The sequence below is a fragment of the Arvicola amphibius genome, chromosome 4, assembly GCF_903992535.2.
Source record: "Arvicola amphibius chromosome 4, mArvAmp1.2, whole genome shotgun sequence".
NCBI classification, from domain to species: Eukaryota; Metazoa; Chordata; class Mammalia; order Rodentia; family Cricetidae; genus Arvicola; species Arvicola amphibius.
The window spans coordinates 24,221,615-24,242,305 of NC_052050.1; the positions used below are offsets into that span (position 1 = coordinate 24,221,615).

General features: G+C 45.1%; 1 protein-coding gene across 2 annotated transcripts in view; it reads right to left on the reverse strand.

Annotated features, from left to right (window-relative positions):
- Positions 1–20,440, reverse strand: part of Socs7 (suppressor of cytokine signaling 7) — a 39,939-nt gene extending 19,499 nt beyond the window's left edge. Inside the window, exons 1-6 of one of the 2 annotated variants that reach the window (XM_038327994.1) lie at positions 19,470–20,440; positions 9,025–9,089; positions 5,853–5,957; positions 5,128–5,229; positions 4,116–4,246; positions 3,507–3,675 (exon numbers count right to left, since the gene is read on the reverse strand). In XM_038327994.1, coding sequence (XP_038183922.1) covers positions 3,507–3,675; positions 4,116–4,246; positions 5,128–5,229; positions 5,853–5,957; positions 9,025–9,089; positions 19,470–20,440 — 1,543 coding nt within the window. The remainder of the gene's footprint in view (positions 1–3,506; positions 3,676–4,115; positions 4,247–5,127; positions 5,230–5,852; positions 5,958–9,024; positions 9,090–19,469) is intronic. The other variant, XM_042054993.1, reaches the window with a different exon arrangement.
- Positions 20,441–20,691: the final 251 nt, after the last annotated feature.

Consider the following 20,691-nt stretch of genomic DNA (forward strand, 5'->3'; position numbering starts at 1 on the left):
ATAGTAATTTTGAAAAATTCACTTTGCTGGTTATGATAGCATACACTCTGAATTCAAGCACTCAGGAGGCAGAGACAGGAGATTGTAAGTTCGAGGCCAGCCTGTTCTACAGAGTGAGTTCCAGGTCAGCCAGGGCTACACAGAGAAACCCTCTCTCGAAAAACAAAACAAACAAACAAAACTCTTAAAATATAAGGCCAGCAAGATGGCTTAGTGGATAAAGGTGCTTGCCACCAAAGATGACAACCTGAGTCTTCGCCCTAGAACCAACACAGTAGGAAGAAAGAACTGATTCTCTCCGATTGTTCTGTCTACCATACAGATGTGGTAGCCAGCATAAACATGTTCACACATGCACACACAAAATGCATAAATTAAAAACAATGTAAAAAAAATAAATTCAGAAAAGATCTTCTTTTCCGTATTAAACTATTCCTTAAATGACATACTTCCCATATTTATATTTCCAAATATCTAAGTACACTTATTATATAATGAGATGCACACAGACTATAAAGGATGTGAGAGGTGAGAACTGTAGTAATATGTGTGAATGATCTAAGATCCATGCCTGCAAATATACACACCTTTCCCTCCTTCAAGTAGCCATTCTTACACAGCAAGAACAAAAAAAGTAAAATCAGTCTTGCCTTTTTTTTTAAAGATTTATTTATTTATTATGTATAGTGTTCTGTCTGCATGTGTACCTGCAAACCAGAAGAGGGCACCAGATCTCATTACAGATGGTTGTGAGCCACCATGTGGTTGCTGGGAATTGAACTCAGGACCTCTGGAAGAGCAGTCAGTGCTCTTAACCACTGAGCCATCTCTCCAGCCACCTTTCCTTCTTGAGCTTCTAAAACCCATGCCCAAAACACTAGCAAGTCCTCCTCCTCCAACTCCAGAGTCTCAAAGGGAAAAGAGAATCTGAACTCCTATGACATAATACAAGGTTCCAAAAGAAACACCCACAAAAAGAACATAATTTGTGATAACTAATCGCTCCACGGAACTGCAGACTGGAGTCTCTGCAGTTACTCTTGTATCACTGAAAATAATGAGGGCATGCCCCACTACCAACAGGCACCAGAAACAAAGCTTCTTTCTAAAAACCCCACTATGTAAGAAGGACCTTTAACCACAAAGTCACTGGAGTAGTACTCAGGAGAGCTCTCACTTCCTCATCTATCATGAACCTAAACATCAAGTATTCATCTACTATTCCCAGAGTCTAGCTAATCATCATTCTAATAGTTTCAACAAAATATCTCATTCTAAAATAGTTTATTTCATAACTGGTCTGTCATTCTGCTTTTGTAGAACAGCAGAAAAATAGACAGTTGATGGCTTCTTACCAAATCCCATTTCCAACACTTAGCTAATCAATCCATGGCTGCTGCTGCTTCTTTTTTTTTAAAGGTTTATTTTTATTTTGTATGTGCGTTCCATGTATGTATGGGTATCCATAGAGGCCAAAAGAAGTCATCAGATTCCCTAGAACTAGAGTTATAAACAGTTGTGAGCCACCTGGCTTGGATGCTGGGAACTGAACTCTGGGCCTCTGGAAGAGCAACAAGTGCTCTTAACCACTGAGCCACCTCTCCTAACCTAATTCATGGCTTTTTTTTGGGGGGGGAAGGGGGTCAAGATAGGGTTTCTCAGCTAGGCGGTGGTGGTGCACGCCTTTAATCCCAGCACTCGGGAGGCAGAGGCAGGCGGATCTCTGTGAGTTCGAGGCCAGCCTGGTATACAAGAGCTAGTTCCAGGACAGGCTCCAAAAAAGCTGCAGAGAAACCCTGTCTCGAAAAACCAAAAAAAGAAAAAAAGAAAAAGATAGGGTTTCTCTGTGTAACCTTGGGTGTCCTGGAACTCACTCTGTAGACCAAGTTGACCACAAACCTGCCTCTGCCTCCCAAGTACTGGGATTAAAGCCATATGCTACTACCACCTCCTGGCAATTTATGACTTCTTAAACTTTTTCTACATATGATCTCCACCCCCCAACAAATTTTACATGCAACTCGGGTATCTATGTATTTAAAACAATTATAGAGATAAAACTTTTTTTTTGAAAATCACAAAGATTTTCACTTTTATTTTTATTTTTTTGTTTTTATTTTTCAAGATACCATTTCTTTGTCCTGGCTGTCCCGGAACTTACTCTGTATAGTTCTTTTTTTTTTTTTTTTTTTTTTTTTTTTGGTTTTTCGAGACAGGGTTTCTCTGCAGCTTTTTTAGAGCCTGTCCTGGAACTAGCTCTTGTAGACCAGGCTGGCCTCGAACTCACAGAGATCCGCCTGCCTCTGCCTCCCGAGTGCTGGGATTAAAGGCGTGCGCCACCACCGCCCGGCCAGGAACTTACTCTGTAGACCAGGCTGGCCTGCAACTCAGAGATCTGCCTGCCTTTGCCGCCCAAGTGCTGGGATTAAAGGCATACACCACCACTGCCTGGCCCAGCTTTTATTTTTAAAAGATTATTTAGAAGATGGGGCTGGAGAGATGGCTCAGATCTCTTCCTGAGTTCAATTACCAGCAACCACATGGTGGTTCATAATCATCTGTAATGAGATCTGGTGCCCTCTTCTGGTGAGCAGGCTTACATGCAGGGAGAACACTATATATATGTATATAAAAAATATGGATCTTTGACCAGACTACCATCACTCCTAGGCTACTATTTTTTTTTTTTTTTTTTTTTTGGTTTTTCGAGACAGGGTTTCTCTGTGGCTTTGGAGCCTGTCCTGGAACTAGCTCTTGTAGACCAGGCTGGTCTCGAACTCAGAGATCCGCCTGCCTCTGCCTCCCGAGTGCTGGGATTAAAGGCGTGCGCCACCACCGCCCGGCTTAGGCTACTATCTTTTACATAAAGAATTAAATCTTGGGGGGCTGGAGAGATGGCTTAGAGGTTAAAAGCACTGACTGCTCTTCTGGAGGCCCTGAGTTCAATTCCCAGCAACCACATGGTGGCTCACAACCATCTGTATTGAGATCTGGTGCCCTCTTCTGGCATGCAGGCATACATGGAGGCTGAACACTGTGTACATAATAAATAAATAAATTTAAAAAAAAAAAAAAAAGAATTAAATCTTGGGCTGATCACAGTGGTACACACTTTTAATCCCAGCACTCAGGAGGCAGAGGTAGCAGATCTCTGACTTCTAGGCAAGCTTGTCTACACAGTGAGTTCCAGGACACCCAGGGCTATGTAGAGAGATTCTATCTTAAAAAACAAAACAAAACAATAGCAACAATAAAAAGAGAATTAAATCTTGGCTAAATGATACTGTACGATGGAGAACACCTTCATATTAGGCCACTCATAACTGCTGATAATAAGCTCCAGGAGACCTAATACCCTCTTTAGGTGGTGCATATACATACATATGCTCAGGCCCACACATAAAACAAAAATAATGAAATAAAACTTAAAAAGGAGGTCAGGGGACTAACTCAGCAAAAGCAGAAAAAGCTGAAGGAAGGCTTTCTCCCACAGCAGCACCTCCTACCTCTATAGTGCTCCATTCTAGTGTGATGGGTGACACCCTGTGATCGAAAGCTGAGGCTCAGGATGTAACGAGGATCAGAGCTGTCTCGTACCAGGAAAGAACCATCTGGCTTCCCTTTCAGCTTCATCTCTGCATCTTCCCAATTCATAGGCCCCCAATACCAACCACACTATATAAGATAAGAAACAGTACAGTAGTTAGCAGAGAAACACCAACATCTTGGGCACCATCTATTTTTCCCCACTCTTCAAAATATCTGAGAAGGTAAAGCCATTAACAGTGAAAATCAGGCTCCTTACACTTTTTGTCCTCCCCAGCACCAGAAGACTAATTCTACACCTCATTACAAATGACCCTATGAGGGCAAAAGGAAACTGGGTCAGTTTACCTTGCAAAACCATCTTAAACTATTCCAAATATTCTCTACAGTCCTCCTCCACTGTATCTTCTTCCTCTCCTATGGCGTGAACAAGAGCCTACTGTCTAGCCACTGTGAATATGGAAGAACAGAAACTCCTCTTCCTCTAAAAACAGGAAGGACAGCCCAGGCATAACCGTGAGGTGGGGAGGACAGGTGAGTTGCCAGCCCTCCGGCATCACAACACCTACCTTCTCCAGCTCTCGAAGGCTGGCTGCAAAGCTGCTTGAGTCGGGCCGGTAGAGGGGACACTGGAGGTGCTGAGGGGGCTGGCTGTGCAGGGATTCTGATGCTCTGATGGGAGCAATCCGGGGAAATGCATCTGCAGGGCAAGAGAATGGAGACCACTTGTTTTATCTACACTGCTCCCTCCCATAGGCAGACTTTCCCCTTTCCCCACCCCAAAAAGAGAGAGAGAGATGCTAACTGAAGAAGGACAAGGCATTAGAAGCTAAGCTGGAGAGGGTGGAAGCCAAAGCAGTGGGAAAGAGCTGGATGGGCTGGAACAAAAAGCTGTGTGGGCTCGTGTGTAAGCTGTGAAGGATGGGTGGGGGCATTCAACCCCAGGAAAGCAGTAGGGGAGCCGCTCACTAACCTGACTAAGGTGACTACTTCAGGGGCTTCACCAGCCTAGAGCGATTCCAACTTCTCCCACCTCGAAGTGAAGTGCCGGTAAAGCAGCCTTGGAAATAGTGACTCGCTTACTTGCCCAGGGAGAGTAACGATTTTGCCAGGCAAGTAGAAAAGAATGCTGATTTCATTCATTTTATTCCTTGGGTACCGGAGACTGGCAAAGCAGGTATGGGCTACTAAATGCTTGGTACTTATTTACAAGGCTGCGGTAAATACCAAAAAGCTTAGAAAAAAAAAAAAAAAAAACCACAGAACTCTGATAACCAGCAACATATTCAACCTCTTCACTGAACTGACATTATGGCAGTTTCTTAAGTGATATCTACTCAAGAGACTGTAAAACAGCCCCAGAAGCAGGGACCAAAAATCCCAGTCTTTTATTTCTAAGAAAAATAAGATTTACTTCCATAAAGAAACAGGTTAGAAAAAAAATTATTTTTTGGACTCATTTTGAAGTTCTAGTCCAGCTGAGGGGAGAAAGATTGAGGCTTTCTCCTAAGTTGTAAGTTCCATAAATAGACTTCTCCCATCCTTCCACTCTTACAAGTCTTGCCTCTAAGCTAAGCTAACCTGGGGCGTGGGGTGGAGGAGGCGGAGGTAGGGGGAAAGACTGCAAGGAAGACCCCATCGGAGCCACAAGGACAGATGTAGGCAGCGTCCCACTGATATCATCTAGAAGAGAGAACAAAAGCAAGAGGTTCAGCAAAAATGAGCACATACAGCAAGGTGAAGGCAGAGGAGGAGAGGATTTCAGGCTGCCCTCTGGGGCAAAGTAGCCTGCCCTTCACTCGTCATCTTTATGCACCATGGGCAAGTTCATCCTAACCAGCCTTGCTTTGCTTGGAAAACAGCTCAGTAGCAACAGACTGAGGGCAAGGTATATGTGAAGCTAGTCAACATATGGACAGTAAATATTACTGCATGCAGATAAGATGCCCACCCACTTACATGTCTAAGGATATGACGGAAGTGTGGAGAAAGTGACAGGAAATAATTGGGTCATCAATAGAAACCCAGAAACTAATTTGGCTCCTAACAAAAGAACAAGTCCCTAGGGCTGGAGAGATGGCTCAGAGGTTAAGAGCACTGACTGCTCTTCCAGAGGTCCTGAGTTCAATTCCCAGCAACCACATGGTGGCTCACAACCATCTGTAATGAGATCTGGTGCCCTCTTCTGAAGGAATGTTGTATATAAAATAAATAAATCTTTAAAAAAAAAAAAAAAAAAGAACAAGTCCCTAGAGCTCACCCTCCCTCTAGGGCAAGATAGCAAAAGGGCAGGTCAGAGACTATACCTAGGAGGCTGAGGCTTCTTCTTGGAGGAGGAGGGGGAGTTGGAGGGTGTGGAGAGGTCAGGCCCCGCTGAGAAATGTCCACATCCACAAGCGACACTGTCTCACCTGAGGGAGTCACACAGGAAGCATGTTACAGAAGACCTGTGCCCAAAGCTGAGGCCAAAAAGAAAGGGAAATAAAGGGCAAGAAAGAGAGGCCAGAGGACTGAGGGCTCCGATGCTCTCCAGCCTTGAATCACCCTGAACATCAACTGCCTTAGAATCCAGTTGTTCTTGGGTTAGTGTGCTGGCTCAGAGATTAAAAGGCTGGCTGCTCTTGAAGAAGACCCAGCTCTGTTTCTCCACACTCACATGGACTCATAACCATCCTTAACTCCAGCACCAGCAGATTCAGCACCTTCTCCACGGTCACCAAGCCCACACACAGTACACACATACATGTAAACAAAACAACTTATATACATAAAATAAGAAAAACAGGGGTGGCAGAATGGCTCAGGAGGTAAAGGGACTTACTAACAAACCTCTTAATCTGAATTCGACCTCCAAACTCCACATGGTAGAAGAAAATAACTGACTTTTCCCCCCCAAGACAGAGTTTGTCTATGTAGCCCTGACTGTCCCCAAACTCAAAGAGATCTGCCTGCCTCTGCCCCCACACCACTGTCCTGACAAGAACTGACTCTTGTTAATTGTCCTCTGAACTCTACATTCACGATATGGCACATAATCCATAAATAAAATGTAAACAGAAAAGGAATAAAAAAAAAAACTTAAAAATTTTCTTTTTAAATCCTATCATTCCAGGGCTGGAGAGATAGCTCAGGGGCTAAGAGCACAGGCTCTCTTCCAGAGGACCAAAATTGGATTCTTAGCACTTGAACAGTGGTTCACACCTGTCTGTACTCGGGTTCCAAGGTTTCTGATGCCCTCTTAAAAGCCTCCACAGACACCAGACATATAAGCGGTACACAGACAAACATATAGACAAAATACCCATGATATAAAATAAACATTTTAGAAATAAAAATCCACACAACTTTATCCCCAGTATTTGGGAGGCAGAGGCAGGTGGATCTCTGTGAGTTCAAGGCCAGCCTGGTCTACAGAGAGAGTTCCTCAATAAACAAGGGTTACACAGAGAAACCCTGTCTTTAAAAAGAGTGCTAAGGCTTCTGTCTTTTTTTTTTTTTTTTTTTTGGTTTTTCGAGACAGGGTTTCCCTGTCGTTTCTAGAGCCTGTCCTGGAGCTAGCTCTTGTAGACCAGGCTGGCCTCGAACTCAAAGATCCGCCTGCCTCTGCCTCCCGAGTGCTGGGATTAAAGGCGTGCGCCACCACCGCCCGGCTAAGGCTTCTGTCTTAACCTGAAACTACGAATGTCTGTGCTCCTAAGGAGGAAACAACAATTAACTAGAAAAATAGGTAGCCAACAAGATAAAGAATTCTGTGTATGAGAACACAATAGATGCCTACACTGTGTCACTTGTTCCAGCAACTCACTGGAACCTATGCAGTTGGGACCCTACTGGCTGGGAAATGTCCATTCTAAATTGTAATTCTTCTAATCACCTTTATAAGGATGATTATAATATCCAAAGAAGTTAAAGATTGGCATTTTCATCGTGCAGTGGTGGCACATGCCTTTAATTCCAGCACTCAAGAGGCAGGCAGACCTCTGAGTTCAAGGCCAACCTGGTCTACAGAGCAAGTTCCAGGACAACCAGGACTATACAGGGAAATCCTGTCTCAAAAAAAAAAAGTCATTTTAAATCTAATTAATTAATTGATTACTGTTTTTTGAGATAGGGTCTCACTATGTAGCCCTAACCAGCCTAAACTCACTACATAAACCACACTGGCTTTGAACTTGGCAATTCTTCTGCCTCCCGTGCGGTAGAATTACAGGAGTAGGTAGGTTTACCACATCCAACCAAAAGACTATTTTTTGAAGGGCTTCTTAGTCACAACCAAGTAGGGCAAGTGGCCTCTCAGACTTGAAACAATATGAAAAAGGCTGTTACAGCTTCCACTCAACCAGGAGCTTCACATCTGACAGATCAGAAGGTCTCTCTCTGAAAAGTCCCCCATAATATGAGATGGCATGGCAGCACCCCATTACCAAGACAACATTCAACAGCCTTTACTTCAGCAACTGTGTTCCTTGCTGCAAGAGGACACACTTAGACACAATGAAGATCACTAACAGCTGCAAGAACTGCTAACCACTAAAATGGTAAGACAAAAACTCAAGCAATTCCCTTTGCCCTCTTGTTTTTTGGTTTTTTTTGGGGGGTGGGGTGGGTTTTTTTTTGTTTGTTTGTTTGTTTTTTCGAGACAGGTTTTTCTGTAGCTTTGGAGCCTGTCCTGGAACTACTAGCTCTTGTAGCCCAGGCTGGCCTAGAATCACAGAGAGATGAAAGGCTGTTTATTTGTAAAGAGAGATGTAAAGAGAGAGAAGGCAAAGTCAGGGAGACGCCATATAGCTGCCCAAAGAGACAGACACCCCAAAACCTTACTGGTAAACTACAAGCCTCATGGTAAAATATAAAGTAATAAAAATGGGTTATTTAAGATGTAGGAGTTAGTTAATAAGAAGTTGGAGCTAATAGGCCAAGCAGTGTTTTAATTAATATAATTTCTGTGTGATTATTAGGGTCTGAGCAGTTGGAAAACAAAAAAGCAGTCTCCACCTACAGAGATCCGCCTGCCTCTGCCTTCAGAGTGCTGGGATTAAAGGCGTGCGCCACCACCGCCTGGCTCATCTATATGTTCATAGGTCATTTTTATTAGATAATCTATGAACTTCCTTGGAAGCTGGGACAGAAATGATAACTTGAAGAAAGTCTTTTATGCACTGCAAGCCTATTATCTTGGTAATTCTTGCCTTTAATTTATATGTAATGACCCTGAACTGCATAACTGCTAGGGCTACCCAATTACCAAGAAGCAGCCTTTACCTTCAAGTGTCAAGCATCTGAAATCAAGGACACACTCCTCATGCCATAAAAACAGCCTCACCCCAAACCCAGGGGGCATGGAATGAAGGAAATTATTGCAAACAGTCTGAAAGGTGCCTGGAGCTCCCCGAGCGACGCATCTGCAAGCGTGTTCCCTGAGAGGTCTCAGAACACCCCCACTTTCAGTTATCAGAATAGAGACACGTATGTCCTTACCTGTGAACAAGGGGCTGAAGGAGACCGGAGAAAAGGCACTTTGAGTTCTTGTCAACCTGGGTTTCCTAGGAAGTAAGAAAGTACACAGAGAATAAAGGGGAAAAATAAACACATATGCACTTAAATCACTAGAACACTGGATTCCAGATGTCCTAAAATACAAAGCAAACCCTTTATTACAGACATGTTGGCAACACTTCTGTAATAAAGCCTACATTTTAAAGGAGAATGAAATAAATTAAGGTAATTCCTTGAATAGATTTGGCTACTGAATTCACCAGCCTACAAAGCAATAGCAATCCCTTTGGATCCTTCCATGCCCAGAACCATTACTATAAAGCACCTTGAGTGTAATTACGAAAACTATTTCACAAGGAAATTGAATGCAGAGTTGATTTTTATGTAAAAGCCAACCAAGAGGCTTTAGATCTGAGCAGCTGCCAGCTTGGAGCAAGAGCTTTCCCTCTGGGCCTGACTCAAGAGAGGAAGGTTCCAAGGTTCCAAATAGACTCAAGGAGCCAGGGAGCAGAGCCCGGCCTAAGAAGAGCACTAAAGGATACACTGCCGTTGTCAGCCATGAGCACCTCTCTGCCCACAGCTATGATCCAAGGCCATGCCTAACAGGACATTCTTAGGGTAGGGGCTCTGCTTGCACCCAAGTACACCCTCCCCTCCCTGAGTCACACAGCTCTGCTTGATGCTCTCCAGAAACCACCTTCGATTACACACCAAAGTAACAACTATACCTACTTCAAGTAGCTTTTCTGCAAATAAAGAACAAAAGATGCCAACACAGATGTTCCAGCCAGAAATGTGTCAACTGAAAAACATTTTTTTTCATTTATCTCAAGATGATAAAGATTTTACTGAGGTGATACGAATAGGCTACAAGCTTATGAAGGGTGAGGGGTAAGTTCTGATAAAGTCTAAGTCCCATCCTGGAAGTGACACTAGACATTATACTTGGAGCCTGACTCCAGGTATCACAGCTGACTCACTTCCAAGGCACACTGTGATACAAAGGAGTAAATACAAAGTAAATTCTTTTTTTTTTTTTTTGAGACAAGATTTCTCTGTGTAACAAACAGCCTAGCTGTCCTGGAACTAGCTCTTGTAGACCAGGCTAGCCTCAAATTCAGAGATCTGCCTGCCTCTACCTCCCGAGTTTTGGGATTAAAGGCATGTGCCACCATCACCTGGCGTAAATTCTTTTTAACTCTCAACTGCACCAAGAGAGTAAGAAAGCACACAGAGAATAAAGTAAATACACAGGTATTTCAATCACTGAAAGTCTGCATTCCAGATGTTCTGAAACATAAACCAAATGCTTTATTTACAGCAGAATAAAATCTAAAATGAAATTCTATTTTAAATTGTTTTCCTTTTTAAAAAAAGATTTTATTTATTTAGCAGACAATGTTCTGCCTGCATACTAGAAGAGGACACCAGATCTCATTACAGATGGTTGTGAGCCACAATGTGGTTGCTAGGCCTTGAACTCAGGACCTCTGGAAGAGGAGCCAGGGCTCTTAACCTCTGAGCCATCTCTCTAGTCACCAAAAATTATGTTTTCAAGGGTGCTGACGGCACATTCCTTTAATTCCAGCACTTGGGAGGCAGAGGCAGGCAGATCTCTGTGAGTTTGAGGCCAGTCTGCTCTACAAAGCGAGTTTCAAGACCATCAAAAACAAAACAAAAAGCTTATTTGTTTTCAGGGTCCAAGGTGCAGTCTAGTTGGTAAAGCACCTGCCTATCATGTACCATCTGCCTACCCCAAAAAAGCATGTTTTTAAAAAATACGTGTTTGTTTTTCTTTATATGCATGAGTATGTTTGTCTGCCACACGTATATGGATGGCCACTGGGGCCAGAAGAGGATAAGGAACTGGAAAAAGGGTTTTAAGCTCCTGTGAGCTACTCTGGATGCTGGCAACTAAGCTTGGTGCTTTGGAACAACTGTAAATTTTCTTAATCCTTGAGCCATCGCTCCAGTCTCAAAACAAAAATAAAAGTGAAAAACATGTTTATGCTTCATTTTTTTTATTTAAAATACAATCTCATGTAGCCCAGACTAGATTCTAACTCACTAAGTAGGTGAGGATGAGCTTGAACTCATGATTCCTCTGCCTTTACCTCTTAAGTGTTGGGTCTATAGGTATATGCCAAGCTTTGGATTTTTGTCTCAACTTTTTAGATTTTTTTATTTATTTTAATTATGTATGTGTGCCTGTGTGTTTACACCTGTAAGCACAGGTGCCATCGAAGGTCAGAGGTGTCAGATCCCCTAGAGCTAGAGTTGTAGGTGGTTGTGATCAATCTGATGTGGATCTTGGGAAATGAACTCAGGTCCTCTGCGAGAGTAACACATGCTCTTAATTGCTAAGCCACCTCTCCCACTCCTGTTTTTATTTTGAGACAGGATTTCTCTGTGTAGCCCAGGCTGTCCTGGAACTTGCTCTGTAGACTAGGCTGACCTCAAACACACAGAGATCTGCCTTGCTCTGCCTCCCAAGCACTGGGATTAAAGGCATGTGCTATCACTGCTCAGTTCTGCTTTCATGTTTTAATATAGATGCCCGAGCTTTTTAAAACTCAACAGAATTGGGGGCTGGAGAAATGGCTCAGCGGTTAAGAGCATTGCCTGCTCTTCCAAAGGTCCGGAGTTCAATTCCCAGCAACCACATGGTGGCTCACAACCATCTGTAATGGGGTCTGGTGCCCTCTTCTGGCCTTCAGGCATACACACAGACACAATATTGTACATTAAATAAATAAATAAATAAATAAATAAATAAATAAATAAATAAATAAATGAATAATAAATAATAAATGAATAAATGAATATTTAAAAAAACTCAACAGAATTTCAAAACCAGACCATGAAGACTTTAGTCAGAAAGAGCTGAGAACTACTTAATAGCCCCAGCACTTGTGAAGCAGAAGCAGGACTGACAGAAGTCCAAGGGTTTAGGCTATGTAACAAGACCATAGCTTAAAAAACAAAAAAGGCCCACACTTTTAGTCCCAGCACTTGGGAGGCAGAGACAGGTCTCTGTGAGTTCAAGCTGGCCTGATCTGTACAGTGCATTCCAGGGCCAGCCAGGGCTACATAGACCCTGTCTCAAGGAAAGAAAGAGATAAAACATAGGCAGGTTCCTTCTAAGAGGTCCAATAATCCACACTTGAATACATCTACAGACCACACAGGGGACATGGCCACATAAAAACAAGATACAACCACACATGGTTTCCATTTATAAAAGTTGCTCATGACTGCTGCTTAGTGCCAGCAACCCAAAGGACTAGAATGGAAGGTGAATTCCACTGGGCATGAACTTAAAGCAGCTGGGAGCTTCCAAGCTGACTTTTCTTTGGTGACTTGTGGGTAAAACATTAAACTCAGCAAGTAGAAACCCAAAGCACTGGCCTTTCAAAAGGTTCACACCTCAGCCATTTGGCAGTTTGCCTCTTTTCAAAGGAAGCTGCATCCCTCTGCCATCTGCCCATGCTGGGGACGAGTCTCTTTAGTGCCAAGTTCTCGAGAACGGCAGTACCCAAACGCACACGTCTTGCGGAGGCCTTCTCACTTCAGCTCATCTTCTCCCCCACCCCCGACATTTTGAAGAAGAAAAATCATAGTTTCTAGGATCTAGAAAAAGAAAAACATCTGACTTTAAACCTAAGCAGAGCCATCTGAGAGCGCTAGATGGCTTTTCCTGGCAAAAAAGGGTACTTTGTGGCTTGAAACTAAAAGATTAAAAAGTCTAAGAGGCTGAAAGGCTAATAATAAATATGTGTGCTTCCTTCTTTCTGCCTAACTAAAAACCCATTTTCTATCTCAAGGACCCTGTGAGCATTCTGATGGCAGTCTAATGAAAAGGCCAATCTAGATGACTAAAAAAAAAAAAAAACAAAGAAATGATTGAAGACAAAAATGAGGATGGTTGTGACCTTGGGGGGTTGTGATAAACATAATGAGAGCAACACTTGAGTCTACATAAAATATGGATAACACTATACCTATTTGCTAAGCTTAATGAGTACCTGGGTATGTATTTATTACTTTAGTATATATATTTTCTATCTCTCCTTTTACATATAGTAAATATCTGGGATAAAAGCCCATTTCTAATACGACAAGATAGTGTTTGGAAAGCAACAAGAATAATACCAGATAGAATTTTCTTTTTTGGCCAGGTGGTGGAGGCGCACACCTTTAATCCCAGCACTCGGGAGGCAGAGGCAGGCGGATCTCTGAGTTCAAGGCTAGCCTGGTCTACAAGAGCTAGTTCCAGGACAGGCTCCAAAGTCACAGAGAAACCCTGTCTCAGGGGGGAAAAAATTTCTTTTTTGGTTCTCATGTTGACCCTGAATCTGATATGTAGATGAGGATGACCCTGAACTTCTGACCCTTCTGCCTCTACCTCCTCAATGCTAGGGTTACAAGCATGTTCTACCATACACTGTTTATGAGGTATAGCATGCCCAGTTTATGCATTTCTGGGGACTGAACTCAAGGCTTCATTCATTAAAGGTAAATACACTACCAACTAAGCTACGTACATCCCAGGCCTCAAATTAACATATTTTGCAGTGCTGGAAATCCAAGTCAGGACTTTGAATATACTAGACAAAGGCTCTACCAATTGAGCTATATCCCCAGCCCAAATAAAATTTCAAATTAACCCTCCATACTACATTCATGGGTTATCATGCCTTCCCACATCACCTTGAAAAACACTGGGGTACAAAATTAAAGTACTTTTAACTTTGCCAGAGGGCCACTTGCACCTTAGAACAGACTCAATGGAGAAGGATTTGGTAGGTCATGACTCAAGTGATGGACAAATGGCTTTAGGCAAAGGTCTTTTGGGGGCCTGCTGTCCTCTGAGTCAGGTAATTGCCTAAGTTATAGGTGAGGGAAGTCTCTGTCCATTTCCATTCTGCAAATCATCTACATTGCAACAGATTAATGAGATAAAAGGAATCAGAAGTGCTAGACTAAACAGGACAATAGCACAGAGATGTAATCATTGGCCAGTTTTCAAATTCCTAGGAACCTAAAATCCAACGATGAATCATGTCTACCACTCCTGTCCATAAATCCCTTTATCTTCTTACAAGTACCCTTTCCTAAAGCACCTTCTAAACTAGGATGCCCAAATACTAGTCTTGGTAGCTCCAACACACCTCTGCCCCTGCTAATCACTCAGTGCCAAGAGAGGCAGCCTGTGCCATTTCTAACACATCATAAGCCAGTGTGTCTGTTCGTGTGCTACAGGCACAAAAACCATGTGTTCATTTTTAGTTCCAATACACAGACATCTGTGCAGCAAGGTCAGATCCAAAACTCTCGTAAACGAACTGAAAAACCGATAGAGGGAACTTCTAGGAGGGAACTTATCTAGGGATAAGCTAAGGGGCATAGTCTAAAGCCTAAAAGACTCAGGAATGATGTTGGCAAGGAGACTATTAAGGCATAAGACTCAAGTGGACAGACAAAAAATTTAAAGCCAGAGAGCTTATTCTGAGAGAGCTGACAACCATAAGCAGTTTTAAAAAGATAGTTTAAAAGGTCAACAGAGTATGAAACAAAAACCCAAACATAGCTCACCACACCACACCATCGCCTTGCTCTCAGCATGTCATGTCATGAGCCTGACTGTTATGGTAACACACGGCTGTGATTCCAGCACACGGGAGATGGAAACAGGAGAATCAGATCAAGACCAGCCTTGAGCACATACACAGTAGTCTGAAGTCATCTTGGGTTATATGAGACCTGGCATAATGGTATACATCTATAATCCCAGAGCTCAGGAGGCGGAGGCAGGAAAACCAGCTCAAATTGGAAGCCAGGCTGGGCTACATGGTGAGTTCAAGACCAGGCCAGACTGCACTGAGACTTTCTCAAACAGGTGTGTGTGTGGAGGAGGTGATCAGCTGTTGCTTGCTGCTCTTCCAGAGGACCTGGAAGAGGTTTGGTTCCCAGCACCCAAGCAGGGCAGCTCACAACTGCTTGTAACACCACCAGACAGATGGCATCCAATGTCCTCTTCTGACCTCACTGGGCACCTACAAATATGTGCACATACATACATACACATTTTTTTTAATTTTTATTTAATAAAATCCAAAGTAAGAATAAAGAAACAAAAACAGCAGCAAAATACACCCCTTCCCCTTAGATCTCAAGACCCAAAGAAACAGTAAGTTTCTGATGTTGGCCAAGTCTACCCATGACAGCAGGGCCCCAAACTCATGCCAAAGAAGCCTCTCCATCCAGAACTGCACCTTCTCCCCCAAAACAAATAAAAAATCACTAGAGAATTGCTCTCCGTTTCTCCACTACACAACCATAAAGACTGCCAGGAGGAGCCTCGACTGTTCAGCTCAGTACACAGTATTGAGAACAAGGTACCTGCTCCCAACTGAGTGTTACTATCTGATGATTCAAACAGGGCAGAGATGAGGGTTTTTTTGTTTTGTTTTGTTTTGTTTTGGTTTGGTTTGGTTTTATTCCACAAGATCTGAAGGAAGACAATTAGCTCAACATATGTGAAGCAGACAAGGGAACTCCACTGGTTTTTCTGAAATAGCAAAGTCCTATATTATACCAAGGCCCATAGGCATGAAGCCCAGCTCTCTGAATTCTGACATATGTGTGGTATAAGGCCTAGCCCAGCTCCTCAGAACAAAAACCTGATTAGTTGACAGGCTCAATCTTACTTTAAAGAATTCTCAAAGCTAGCTCATACTATTTTATTATGATTATTATTTTATTTACTTGGAAAAAATCTTTTAAAAAGAGACAGGGTCTTCTTATATAGCTCTGGCTGACCTGTGACTAGTTATGTAGACCAGGCTGGCCTCAAACTCAGAGATCTGCTCACCTCTACCTCCTGGGTGATGGGATTAAAGGCAAGTGCCACCATGCCCAGCTGCATTTATTTAAGAGGTTTGGAGTGGGTACATATGTGCCACAGCAGGCATGTGGAAGTCAGAGGACAACTTGTGAGAGTCAGTTCTCTCCTTCAACCATGTGGGTCCCAGAGATTGGTTCAAAATCAAGACATCAGGCTTGGCAGCAAACACCTTTACCTGCTGAGCTATCTTGCTGACGCTCATACTTCTCTTTATTTTTAAAGATTTATAACTTTTTAAAAAGATTTTATTTATAATGTATACAACATTCTGCCTCCATGTATGCCCGCATGCCAGAAGAGGGCGCTAGATCTCATTACAGATGGATGTGAGCCACCATGTGGTTGCTGGGAATTGAACTCAGGACCTCTGGAAGAGCAGCCAGTGCTCTTAACCACTGAGCTATCTCTCCAGCCCAAGATTTATAGCTTTTACATGTGTGTGCATGTACATGCAGGCATGTGTACATGTGCCTGCTGAGATCAAAAGAGGGCACTGGATGCCCTGCAGCTGGTGTTACAGGTGCTCAGAGCTACCTAACCTGGGTATATGGGAGCCAAACTCCAGTTTTCTGCAAGGTCAGCAAGTTTCTCAACTTCTAAGCCATCATCTCCCCACACTCTTCAGAGTCGGTACAATCTGGGCAGGTCCACTTAAGCAAATTCAAAGTATGTGAAAAAAGCCAAGTTGTTCACCAACAGAACACGCAGACTGCTAAGCTTTATAAAAATGATTGTTAGGAAATACTTTCTCATGGAAAGCGATAGCTGTGGGAAACATGTAGATGTCAAAGGTAGATGTTGACAAGAGGAAAGAGAATTATGCCTAGAGGTTACCATTAAATGCCCCAAATTACATAGCAAAGCCAGCAGAAGCCCATAATTAACTTTAACCAACAATGATGTGGAAGCCTCATAACTGGCAAAGGACTGGCATTTCTCAGTGCTTCAGGTATTACCATTTAAAACAGGAGAACAAGTGAAAATCCAAGCTACTGTTCTTCCCAACAAGGGAGGGCTTGCTTAGGAGACGCAGATCCACAGAAATCACAAGTACCCTAGCCAGACTTACTAAGGTTCTCACAGCCTCAAGGCTGCCAGGACGACTGGCACATAACACACATGGAAAAGCTAGCAAGCAGCACCAAAGCTTAGCACAGGAAAAAAAAATGTACCAATTCAATCTTATCACTTCTCTTCCAAAAAGCACAAAATATCCCATCCAGTTTCTCATCTTCCTTCTATTCCTATAAGGACATGAACAATTCGCAGTGGTCCCATTTCACAGATGAAAATGATAAATCTGCCCTCCATCTCACAGCTAATATTGAAGTTCCAAATGGACCCAGACTGTCCCAACTCTCTATACAACATGCTGCCTCCAAATAGCAGCCAACCCACTGTTTACACACAAATACCTAGCTCTTCTCCAATTCATCAGAAAAAGCTCTTGGACCAAAAAATGTTATTTCTCCAGTGCCCTGAACTAAGCTTCTTTGCAGAGGTACAACCTAATTTGCTTTGCAGCAGAAATTTGTATTGTGCTTAGTGTGAGTGTTGGTGATAGAGCAGCCAATGACCATTAAATTCTGCTTCCAAAGGCAAAAATCCGTACAATGTTATATGCCTTTTCCACTTCTAAATCTATTAGACATAGCAGCTAATTTCACGCAACACCTCATACTCGGCGTCTCAGAAATCTTAGACCAAGTCCTGGTCAATGTGGAACAAAGGCAAGACAAACCACAAGAAAATTAGCAATCCATCCCATCATTACCCACATCTTCAATCTTGCCGTCCACCCTCAGCTGATGCAAATTTCACCCGTATTGGTAAGTGGACATCAAATACAGAACCTACCATTGAGGGGTTTGGGGGCACTGTTCCAACACCACTTTTCAAGACTTGAGCTCTCAAAAAGAGTTCAAAAAAAAAAAAAAAAGACAGGCCCTATCTAAAGGGGACAACACACTGGGGTACAACCAAGGATACCAGGAATTTGGGTTTGGTGCATGGCACAGCTGTTCATAAAGGGCAACATGGCCAAATGGAACTTACACCTTTTATCTTGGAGTATTCAAGTTCCCTCCAGAATTCCACATCCAAGAACGAGTGGTTTGTATCCAGAATCAATTGGGGAGCATTAGAAAATTCAAACAGTAGGGGCTGGAGGTGGCTCGGCAGTGGAGAGCACTGCTGCTCTTCTGAAGGACTGAGGTTCAATTCCCAGCACCCACATGGCAGTTCAGAACTGTACCTCCAGTTCCAGGGGATCCGACAGCCTCACACAGACATACATGCAGGCAAAACACCAATGCACACAAAATAAAAATTAGTTTAAAAAATCCTAATTGAGCCGCAGATGCACTTATCTTTCACCCCTATCCCCGGAGATTCCAGTTCTCAGCAAAGTTCTTCATTTGTCTGCTTTTTGGCTTTGGTTTGTCACTGTCAGTGTGTTTTAAGAATACATCATATAAACCACACCAAGACTAATTCCAGCCAGGCATGGTGGCAATAGGCCTATAATTCTGGCACTGGAGAGGCTGACTCAGGACTCAGCAGGATGAGATAGGAAGACCAAGAGATCTAGACCAGTCCGGACTACAGAGTGCATTCAAAGAAAGCCTGATCAACATAATAAAACCTCATCTCAAAACAAAACAAAAGCCACCAATTCAAGTCTAAGAGGAGTCAGAACAAGAACTCACCACCACAGTTAGACCACGAGTAAGTCTCACTAATGGATGTAAGCGCTGACAGCTTCCTAAACTGACACTACAGAACTCTGTCCTTATGTCAAAAGTCCATCACTTTTTAGAAATTCAGGGGAACAAACTCAGCGTCTAAGTTTAGAATTCAATGTGTATTCCTCACTGAGAATTCTCAACATCTGTGTAAAGTGAGAGAGCAAGCATAGCGCTATTCTCGGAACGTGGTCAGCACGCACGCTTTAGATAGCAAATAGCAAGAAATAACCAGGAATATATTAAGAAAGGAGATGCCCAGCTGATTGCTGGCCAGGTTCCCCAGGCCATTTTGCACACATGCGTGTGAAGAGAGTGGGGGCAGGTGCACGGAGAGAAGCAAGACGGTCAAGATAATAACAGGCAGGTGACTGACACTAGCTTTTTGACCCCAAGGCCACGCATTTCCAACCACCTCCCAGCAGTGTAAGTAATAGTATACAGACGGGCGGAGGGAGAAGGGGAGAGCGGGGAGCGGGGGAGGGGGGTCTTAAAAAGTGGGGCCAGTACAGGCAGGGCTCTATAAATCAGTCCTACCAAGAGATGCTAACCCACTGAGAAGTGTCACCGAGTGTGAACTCTCCAACAGTGAAAGCTGTTTCCACAATTAGCTCTGATCTAATGCGAGATGTCACCACCTTTAGTCCCAAGTGTCTGCCTTCTCCAATAGTCCACAGCTTGGGAACTGACAGTATTGTATTAGCAGTAGGGAAAAGAGAGAAATGAAACAAGAAATGGAAGTTTGTTGCCTGCCCACCCCCCCCAGCCAATCTCACCTCCCCGCATCCAGCTCCCGGCCCGCAGAGCCTCCCATGTCCGTCAGGCTCGCAGCTGAAGCTGCCAGATCTCCAGAAGGCCTCTTGCCGGTCCCATCCCCACCGCCCGAGCCGCCGTTGCAGCTCTTCGTGCGAAACAGGCGACTGAGGCGGATTTTGAAGGAGCCCTTTCGAGAAGGGCCCGCGAGGGGCCGGAGGGGCCCGGGAGGCGGCAGCGGTGGGGGAGGTTGCTGCTGCTGCTGCTCCCCTCGACTCAAGCGCCCTGGAGGAACCAAGTCCTGCAGCGGGAAGGGCACCGGGGGTAGTTCGGCTCCCGGGGCTTGCAGCAGAAGCCGGCCACCCCCTCCTCCTCCACGGCCCGGGCTGCTGAGCTCCTCTTCTGAACAGCTGTTAGTCTCCAGGCTCTCGGCCTCCGATTCCAAGGCTTCTAGGACCAGCAGCGCGTCGCTCGTCTCCGTGGGGTCCTCCCCGGCCTGCGGGGCGGCAGCAGGCGGCGGGGGCTGCGGCGGCGGGGGCTGCGGGGAGCACGGGCACGGGCAGCAGCTTCCACCGGCAGTCTTGACCCCCGGCCCCGCCGGCTGCCCGAGCCCCAAAGCCGCCAGCTGCGCCTCTAGTCCAGACACCGGACCCCAGGTCCGCTCGAGCGCCAAGCCCGGAGGTAGGGCCTTGGGATCCAGTGCACAGCGGTGCCGGGGACACAGCAGTTCCGAGGGTCCCGGCTCCGGGGCCGCCTCCGCGTCCTCCTCCTCCGGCGGCCGCCCCACGTTGCGGAACACCATCAGCTGCGGCGGCCGGGCACCCCGCGGGCCGGGCCGCGCGAGGAAGGGTGGCGGCGACGGGCCATGGCCCGGGGGCGGCGGCGGCGGGCCTGGCTCAGGGGCCGCCTCTCCATAGCCGAGAAGGCGGCTCAGGACCCGGTACGAAGCGGCCGCCGCCGCCGCCTCGCCGTCCCGGAGCTCGGCCCCCTGCATCGGGGTGAGGGAGGGAGGGCGGGCGCCTGGGAGCCGGGCTGGGTGGGGACTAGGCCGGGCCCCGCCGGAGCCCCGCCCGCCGCGGCCCCCGGAGCGACAGCGCTAACGGCCGCCGCGGCCTCTGCCTCATAGAGGGGGCGGGGGGCGCGCGGAGCCCAGCGCGAGCCCAGGCCGCGCGCCGCCGCCGAGGACCGCCCCCGAGACGTCACTTCCTGGCTAGGTCCCGCCCCCTTCCCCAGGGTGCGCAGCGT